The sequence below is a fragment of the Anneissia japonica genome, unplaced genomic scaffold, assembly GCF_011630105.1.
Source record: "Anneissia japonica isolate Jap-2015-1 unplaced genomic scaffold, ASM1163010v1 scaffold967_len435762_cov181, whole genome shotgun sequence".
Taxonomy (NCBI): Eukaryota; Metazoa; Echinodermata; class Crinoidea; order Comatulida; family Comatulidae; genus Anneissia; species Anneissia japonica.
This window is the reverse complement of record NW_022711026.1, coordinates 190,751-201,247: the sequence shown is the minus strand read 5'-3', so window position 1 is coordinate 201,247 and position 10,497 is coordinate 190,751. Positions and strand designations below refer to the sequence as shown.

Sequence of the window (10,497 nt, the reverse complement as noted above, 5' to 3'; positions counted from 1 at the left end):
ATATATATATAATGATTCGTGATAATAGAGATAATAGTGATGATATGTCTTCTTGTATAAAAATTAACAAGCGTAAATTAAAGACAACACCAGGATTATATTATTACTACATCAATAAATGATATTCATCATTACTGCGCAGAGGGCGGCCTGTCAACAACGCGAACCTGGCGTGAAATTTCCATTGGAAGTTTAGACGAATGTTCAATAATGAGAGTTATTGTCTTAGTGTAATCGATAACGATGAGGCAGTCTGGGTTTGTCCATAGTTTACCAATGCCTATTTATAAATATGAAATAGAATGAAATCAAATCAAGCAATAATCGTCTAACTTTCCAATGGAAAACCCATTAAGAAGTAATGTCGATTTCAATAGAATTTTTGCAAATATTATACATTATTAAACATGTGTCTTTTATATATCGATTTTCCCTATATAGCCATTATATGTATTTATATAATATATATATACAAATACTATGCAGTGTAGGTTGAAACCAGATCATCTAGATAACAGTGCTTGATGCAGAAGCATAGCGATATAAAATATATATATATATACATATATACACATATATATACATATATATGTATATATATACATATATACATATATATATATATATATATATACAGTATATATATATAATATGTATATGCACATATATACATATATATAGACCTATATATATGATTATATATTATAACAGGCCGTTCCTTACTGTATATAACGATTGCGTACTTGTTAAACTATGGACTTTTAAACTATGACGAGGCGGCATTTAGAACATAAACATGTTTCGTCATTACTTACCGCATTGACGGCTGCCTGTAATCATTCAAGTATTATTGACATGGTTTTTCTTTTGAATTTTAGACTAGTATTTCATTAGAATTATTATCTACATCTGAACTCAATTACATTGAAACTCCAGTGGTGTGGCATTCTGGGTTTGTCTAGTATTCATACAATCTCCTTTGATCCAACTTTCCATATGTACAGTCTTGGGTGGGCTTCAGTGGTGACTCCAGAACTTTCGAGAATTCCTCCATTGGGTCCGAACCAAGGTCCCTTGTGTGGAGATCATTGGAAGATATTTTAACAATATTCAAGGAATTGCTTCACAAAAATATTGGTTGGGTGACTTAGGTTTGGCGGGAGATAGTGTTTCACTACTGTATAATTTAAAACTTAGGCCTATGAAAAGCGCCTGAGGGATCTGTGATCCATCAGGTCCGACCAGGGAACAATTCCCTGGGTCCGACGACCTGTAGCTCGTCCCACGTCGAAGGGGTCCATGCTTATCCGACAGGGCTGATTGGGGAAATTTGCTCTGTGATCCCTGCTGGAGCCCCCATTGGGTGTGTAGGTGTATCTAACTTTCTCTGACGGGAGATTTGAAAATCTACCTTACTTTAGGAATAATGTATAGCCCTATGGCCTAAGATCCAACATAGTCCTACTCATTTTTAGATGAAAATGATACTGTAATAAGAAGACTTTTTTCGGTTTATCATGCGGACGGTGTAAGTGTAGGCCGAGCACCGTCTTTTCTTGTTGTTCATTGACATCATGTATTGGCCAATGGACTTTTACACTGTCTTTTTTAGCTCTTATTGTGTATTTACTATAGTAGGCCTACTTCATCACTCTGCGTTGCCTAATTGCTCAACTCAACTTGAGGTCTGTGACCGAAAGGACGTTACGCTTCCTGTGTTTATCAATGAATTTTGTGAATTGTCATGTGAGTTTTATTACACCTCCATGATTACAATTACATCATAGGCCCACACATTGCACACATAGCCTACACTTAGCCTACAATTATACAAAAACAATGGCCTACTGTATGCATATAAAATCATCATACAAGCAATTTTTAATATTGTAAAATAATACCGGTTTATTTACCAGAGTAAATGGACGCCTAATATAAATTCCAAGCATCATTTACGTTACGAGTTTAGGCTATATTCAATAGGAAGGACGTTTTCCTATATAATTAAAAATATCATTTATCATCCTAGTTATGCTTACTAAGAGTAGGCCTATGATTTACACTGTAGTATTACACAATACTTTGAGGGAAAAAACTGTCTTAATGCGGAAATACGAGTTTAGGCTATATTTAATAAGAAGGACTTGACTCGAATCACTGGGGACTTACATTTTCCTATATAATCATAGGCCTGTCTTAGTAGGCATAACTAGGATGATAATAAATGATATTTTTAATATCTATATTAAAAATATCACTTATTATCATCCTAGTTATGCCTATTAAGACTAGGCCTATGATTTACAGTACAGTTTACACAATACTTTGAGGGAAAAACTGTCCTAATGCGGAAATGCGCAATTTAGAAAACATATTAAACTGTTTTTCGATAGATGTAAAAATTGTGGTCACTTCCATTAAAGTAAATGTTGGTGTATCGACTTATTGTTTGAATTGAGTGGCGTATGTAACGAAAACGAGGCTTGGGGAAGCCCCAAATACATGAGTCTCAATTGGCTGAATTACCCATGTGATCTTGAATGGCCATTCACGTCTCGGATAATTTTTGGGAATCCCCTTTCGGTATAGGTATAAAATTCTCGTCGACTGCCAAATCATCAATATTCAGGTTCGCCCAGCTATCATCGTAAAGAAAGGAAGGATCAGCTGTTAATTTTAAAACAACAAAATCAGTAAGTTTGCTTCGAAACTTGTTTTCAATAACCATATATTTAAAGCGCGGGTTAGCCGACAAATATGTCTACCGTTATGCCTGGGCTTATCGTTAATAATAAACCTCAAACAACGACAACCCTACTGAACACTGCGGCCGGTGTTAATGGCTTACAGGCAAACCCAGACCTAGGCCTAGCAGAAACCAGCCAATTTCGTAAGGAAGTCAGTCATTTAAAGTTACCATTTGACGACAGATATGATTCAGGAATAGACTCATTTAAAGAATATGACTTGCAAGTACTAAGAGAAGAAGAAGAATGTGAGAATAACGAACAATGTGCAAGTTACAACAGCACAGTAACCGAAAGATTGAGGAATCTCAACATAAACGAACAGTCAGATATTTCAGAGGAAATCTGTGACGATGCCCTGTCAAACGAATGCATTTGTGATGATGTCGAATCTTGCCAGTGCCTCACTGAAGATGCGTTTTATCAAGACGATGAAGGAGACACGTAAGTAAACTTCTTTTGAATTAAATAATAGGCCTAGCCTAGTAGTAGTAGTGGTACTGTAACATTTGATTTGTAATTTTTTTTCCAGAAAATACTGCTGGAAATCGATTTACTGACTGGCATATGCCAGCTTGGTTGATCCATACGTAGGCTTAGGCATAATGTACAGTAGTTTTATGAACACTTCTGCATTGCTAGGGCCTAAGCCTAGATTCGGCCTATCACAATTGGGCCTGGTGGTAAATAATAGTGGACCATACTGTATTCATTTAAAAATCAAGGCCTGACCCCTCCCCCTTTTCCACCCCAGGCGATACAGTTGTGGCCTAGGTTGTTTTAATTATTCAAGGAATCGATTCTAAACTTTAATTAGGATTTACATAGTGAAAGGTGATTATATTTAATATTTTCTACAAATTTTTCCTTGGGCGTGGGCATGCAGAAATACCTTTGGAAATTTCAAGGGTATTTCCATTCATTGTTCAGTGCGGTATATATAGAAGTCCTTGAGTGACTTTGTGTACTTTAGCCGCCTTTTGTTATCAAATGGTTTAGCTATCACGAATGAGTGATTGATTGCTGACATCCATGATAAAAGAAGTTTTTCATCATTTTGTTCCTTTATGTTGAAATACAGTTGCTAAATATAAAGCCAGAAAAAAAGATTGTAATTTTTGTTAATCAATCTTGACAACCAAAATCATAAAAATTAATGGTTATTTTTTTTTTTTTTGGTGCAAAATTATGTTTTTCTACTTCATGAAAAGCACAAAGTAGCACTACCTCCCCTCCTTCCCCCTCAGGGTATACTTGCTGTCTCTTATACACATCTAGATGTGTATAAGAGACAGGGAAGACTCTGAGTAATGACAGTTGCTCTACAATGCACTTTTTTTGTAAGTAATGATTACCTTACATTAAACCAGTGGTGTATTTACTGTAGGTATATTGACAAGGGGAGCTGGTGGTGGGGAGTGGGGAACAAAGTTGGGGGCTTTAATCAAGATTGAGTTAGCTGGCAAAAATCTTATAGGGCCTACTGTAGTGATTATTAACCCCTTAAATTTATTTTTTTTTTTTGCTCAGCAAATTTCATATGAGAGGGGGAACAAGCTTTTCTGATTCTCCCCTGCCCACCTCCATAGGTATGCCACTGCCTAAAAATTGTTGACTTATAAAACAAATCAATTACTGGTCTAAAATAATTGTGATTTCCAAGGCTGTTACTATGCTTGAGTGACACAATTTTTTGGTCATTAATTAGCTATGAAATAATTTCTGTGAAAGAATACTATTTTGGCCTTAATTAATTAAAATGGTAATTGGGAAGAAAATTTGGTTTTACTATTGTTTTAATTATAATGTATGGATTAATTGTACATTATTGTTTTTCTTTCGATAGCCCGCTCCATTCGAGCATAATTTACAACAGCCCAAAATATGCTGAGAGATTCATCTCTTGTTCACCGTGTTTGGAGTATCTGAACATCCAGAATAAACTGCGACAGGTAAGTTCTTTTATTTTTACAACTGTCCTGGTAATAATACAGTAATAATACAGTTGTCAGAAGTAAAATATAGTCATTTTATACAGTACTTTAGGATTTTAGTTTACAGAATCATGTACTGCATTGTTGCTGCAGGTTCCAGACTCAGCCAAAATTTCAGTTTGAAATAGAACAAACAGGAAAAATGTAATTAAATTTAATTAATTGCTTAATTGAACTGTTTGTATTCAACAGACACCAATGCATCTGTCAGTGATAATGAAACAACCAAGGTTGACAAGGCAGTTAGTGGTTGCAGGAGCAAATCTGGAGATGCAGGACCATAACGGACAAACATCCTTACACTTAGCGTGTAAAAGCCACGACTATATGGAGTGCGTCAGGGAACTGACCAGGCCAATAACAGATAAAGACAGGTATAACTGGCCAGGACGCTTTTATTGTCCATCTATTCCACAGAACCTGGAACTTCAAAATTTTGAAGGTAAAGTTTTATTTGAATTACTAACGTTAGTTGGATTCAGTTTTGGTACTGTGGTACCTTAGATATATTAACATTAAATTGTTAATAGGTGGAACATCTTGTGGTACAATTTCTTGGTATTTCCATAAATTGATAATAATAATAATGTTAGTTGTATAGAGCGCTCAATACAAAACAATGCTTTTAAGCGCTTTACACAAAATAAACTCGAGAAATGGAATGACACCATAAAACATCTGAACAGTAACCAAAAATGAAGAATAAACGCAGAGGAACCATTAAAATACTGTACACTTACGTGTAGATAAATAATAATACGTTTATTTAAGATATATTTCTCTCATAAACACTTTTTGGATTTTTTTGGATTAAAATTGTTTAAAAAAAATAATTAAAAATAAATTAAACATTTATTTCAATGCTTATTATAGTGCAGTTCAAATTTTGGATATCTTGGATTTTACAAACGGAAAATCCAAGTTAGTTTTCTTTTTAGACTTGTCAACATCTCTGATTAACAGTGGGGATTTTTGTTGGAAATTGTGTTAATTTTTATCTTGTAAAAGTCCCATGGATTTTTCTGTGGGTTGTTGTTGAGCTCAATGTCTATTGAAATTGATAACCACTCTGATTTCCTATTGGATGTTTGCCATTCTAGTGCATTCTAATTTGCATATGGGAATTCCCACTTTTTGTTGCGCATTTGAATTGAATGGCTGCAAAGCCTACCCTGGATTTGCAGGTTTATTATTATTTATGTAGTTTAATAAAACAAAAGTTGTTGCATAAGTACATTAACATATTGAAATCAAGGTCTGTCGGTTGGGAATTTTTCAAATATGTTTGATTTTAATTTTACTATAATTCTAGGCCTAATTTCAAGGTAATAATAATAATAAAGGCTTTTTTTAAACACGGAAAAGCTTGTATCACCGGAAGGTGTTCTTTTACAAGGCCGTGATATTGATAAAATACAAAGAGATTAACACCATTTACTAAACAATTTTTCCCATTTAAAAATTTCTTCCCATGATCCCCACCAGAGATTTTATTCCACATTCCCGACCAACTTATTGAAAGCCTTGGTAAATATTCCTTTAATAAAAGTCAGGGTTTTGATCCATTAGATTTGAAATGGAGTGAAAGAAACGTGAACATGGCTTACCCCTAGACTAGAGAGTAATACAAACAACGTTCTTCTGACTTGTTGACCATCATAGTCAAAAGGAACATCTTATTCTACAATTCAGCAATTTGAATTTGTCCAATATTTTAAATATTTCATACAGAAATTGCAACAAAATGACTTGGTGACAGTATTTAAGCTGAATATGTACCTGTAAATCAGCAGCGATCGTCTTAGTCAGTACTGGATGTGGCGAGTCCCGCAAGCGATTGGCTTAGGCCCCCAGCCTCTCAAAACTTCATATTTTTAGTCTGAATGGAAATTTAAATCAGATCAACCTTAATTTTATGAATCAGTGAATCATTCAAATTTTGTGTACATAAAAAGTATCTTCTACAGTACACTAACTTATTACATTTTAGACAAATTATAGACACCACTTTCGACTCCACTCAATGCATTAGCATAAGACTTTGGCGATTTAAACAACTTAAATACCCACTCGGCCAAATTTTGATGGAGCGGGAGAACAGCCCTTCATCACGCCATAGAACAAGGCAAATCCGACCTTGTTAGGTTTCTTGTATACACGCTAAACGCAGATGTCGATGTCCTAACCTTTGACCACTGCACGCCTTTACATTTGGCTGTCAGTAGGAAATTTGGGGAAGCGATTACAGTTTTGATGGACGCCAATGCAGATCGTTCAATAACGAATAGCGAAGGACTGAAGGCAGATCAGCTGCATTCGTACACGTCGCAATTCCGCAATTGAAACTTAGGAGTTATGAAGACACTCATATGAACAGGAGTTAAGCAGACACTCATGAACAGGAGCTAAGCAGACACTCATATGAACAGGAGTTAAGCAGACACTCATATGAACAGGAGTTAAGCAGACACTCATATGAACAGGAGTTGTACAAACACTCATGAACATAGAGTTAGTACAAATACTTACATGAACATAGACTTGTATAGACACCCCTTTGTACTTCCTCTAGCAGTTGTACATACATTACCAATTGTCAATGTTGTAAATAGTTTGAAGAGCATTCACTAATCCAACTCTGTTATACAGTATAATTCTCTTTTATATGTATACCTTATGTATGCCTTGTATAGTTTTTATTTATATTTTTATTGTTATTGTTATTACAGTTGTATTGTTGTTATTATTGTGTACATATGAATTCTAGCATTGTGTGGAATACCTTTAATTTAGCCATATATGGTGTGATGTGGCATCATTATGCCCATATATGGGTGAGTCACATATTTGAAGTGTTGTAAATATAAATCAATCAGTCGGTCATCTGTTCCTTCTGAATCTACAGTGAGGGGTGACCAAACTTGAATAAAATCTGTCCACAGTATCCAGAATCATAATAAGGGAGACCTTATCAAATAAATTACTGTAGTTCCTCGGATGTAAGCCCACCCCGACTTTATGTCAAATTTTACATACCAGGGTTTCCTGGTCAAAAGCCCAGGGTATAACTTGAATGAGAAGCTCAGTTGACTTTAATATAATTTCATAAAAATAAAGGTTGGCTTTGAATTGTGCATGAGGTGTTAACATTTTTATAGGGCTTGCTATCAGTTTAAATATGAAAAAACTCATATTTGTAGGAAAGGGGGTTCTTGGTGTATTAAACCCCACCTCCAAAAATTAATAAAAACAAATTAAGGATATATCTACTATACTGATGTGTGTTGAGATTTGGGCACCTGTGAAGTAATGATTGTTGTAGATACAGGATATGTTTTTTGAGGCAAGTTTTCATAATTGCTAGATTACAAAAATAATTATGACCATTATATAAAATTTAAATTGATCAACACTAGAGTACTTTTAACAACATTTGATGAATAATTACATTTTTGTTGCAAAGCTGGTATTTTGCAAGTTAAAATTTTCAGTTTATTTATTTTTTTTTATCATTTAAGATTAATACTCTAATTAAAGATTGTTAAGAAAGTAAACTATATTATTTTAATATCATTCATCTTAAAATGAATAGAATTTGATTTATAGTTAATCAAAATTGATGTGTAACCAAGTAATAATATAAAAAAAACTTTCTCTTTAAAAAAAATTACAAATTAAGCATAAAATACATGGAAGCATTCTACCCTTAATATAATTATTAATAATTATTATTATTATTGTTATTTATCTTAATATTCTTGTTATTGATGGTATTGTTATTATGTACATTTTTATATACATCAGTTATAGCATGACAATGTGCCTAGAGATTGTCATGATATAGTGAAAGTAATAAATTACATTTTTATAGCAAAACAGGTATTTGCAATTTAAACGATAATTTTTTTTTTTTTAAACTTTCATCAGTTTAATTTCTTTTTTCTTTATTAAATTTGAAGTTGTTGACTAGAAAAGTGAGCATTATTTTTTGGATTAATAGTTTATCCCAAAAGGAATACAAATTGATTGAGCTGTAAACTACTACTGTATATATACAATAGGTATTAACCAAGTAATACAAAATTATTAATCACTTGTTAAAAGTTACAATTTATGCACAACTTACATAGGTGTATCTTACCCCTGATATATTGAATATTTAGTTATATATGTCAATTGTCGCGACATTCAATTTACCTGTATTTCTTTTCCTGTTTCTGAGTGATATTGACCACTGATGTAATTCCTATTCGTTTTGACGAACTAATTTTTACAATTAGCAGAAAGAGTGTTTGTGAAATCTCCTAGTTTTCCTAGATATGCATAAGAGGTACAGATACCCTATGCTCTATACAGGCACAATATGGCCTGGCCATGCTAAATTAATGTCTTGAACAATAATGTGCTAGACTGTGGAACAGCTGTGGGTGTTTGAATGTATGCCAGCGCTTCCCAAACCTATTTTCGGGTGACCACACTTTGGTGATCCGCTTTACACCGGAGACCCAACATTTTAAAAACGAGAAAAGTTCAGTTGCAGGCTTATATTGAGCTGTACTGTATAACAATGAAAGGTTGTAATGCAACCGTTCTGAAAGCTCTTATTTACACCATGCCAAAAAATAATTGAGGCTCATTTTTCAAGAAAACTAATGCCTCATTTTGGTCATTACTTTACCAACTACTGTACTGTAATCAATTACAATCATGATAATAAATGTTGGAATAACATTTTTTTTATTCTGTTTATAAAAAATATTGTTAATCACCTTTTTTGGTATGGGAGCTAGTTTAATATCACCCAGTTTTGACTTATGACCTGGAAATGGCAATTATTAAATAAATTTGTCAAAAATTATTCAAGTTTATTTTCTTGATTTTTGTGTTGCATGAATTTGAAGTAAGAAATTGCAGGTATATTTATTCACAAGTAAGGGCTGATTCCTTTGGCCAGACTAAAATAGCAACATACATGTAGGTACAGGTATAAAGATAATTATGAAGCTTAAATTTACATTAAATAATTATTCTGGTGGTTTTGTGTTCTGTGGCACCTTGGATACAGCCCCTGTTACCTTGCGGTCATTGACCATTAGGCCCTTTGCAGGATGTACCGTAAACGTTGCTCTCGAATAAGCGCTGCGGCGCTTAATCGGAGTATATATTACCCTGTGTGTAATGAAACACTTCGAGAAACAGGGTTTTAAATACAATGTATACGGTGTTAAAATGAATAAATAACACAATGAAGACACAGCATTTCATTATAAACGTTTATTTACGATGACTTAAGACCTATAATATGCCTGAACTACAGGAATACATGGAAAGCGCAACATCAATATGTTTGTATAAGCGACGCACCCAAAAATCATTGTCAAGGAGTTAAAAATCACCTTATTTTGCGAGTTACTGCCCCTCAACTGATCATCGAGCCCCCACCCACTTCACCTTCGCGCCCCCATCAGCACCCCCATTCCAAGACTTCTAGATACGCCACTGCAGCATTGATTCGTTGCAAATTCTAAAGTCAAAATGTTACTATGTACTATGACAAATACACGTTCGCTTGTATTGGCCCTTATGCACATACATACAGATGTATACACCTTATCTATGTTTATAGGCCTATACATCGGTATATATATTTATATTGCGTATTACGCAATACCTTGAAAAAAAGACCGTATCCTAATGTAAAAAAAAATTCCAAGGATGTATTATACATCCGATTATAGTCCGGATACTCTACACCT

At 34.0% G+C, this 10,497-nt stretch overlaps 1 protein-coding gene across 1 annotated transcript; it reads left to right on the top strand.

The window, feature by feature from the left end:
- Positions 1-2,568: 2,568 nt before the first annotated feature.
- On the top strand, positions 2,569-5,183 carry LOC117107236 (NF-kappa-B inhibitor epsilon-like; the record flags this gene model as incomplete). The annotated part of the gene is given in 3 exon segments (XM_033248858.1): positions 2,569-3,191; positions 4,594-4,699; positions 4,934-5,183. Coding segments are annotated over 3 exon segments (790 nt in total), but the record flags the coding sequence as incomplete, so codon positions are not given.
- Between the last annotated feature and the right edge of the window lie 5,314 nt (positions 5,184-10,497).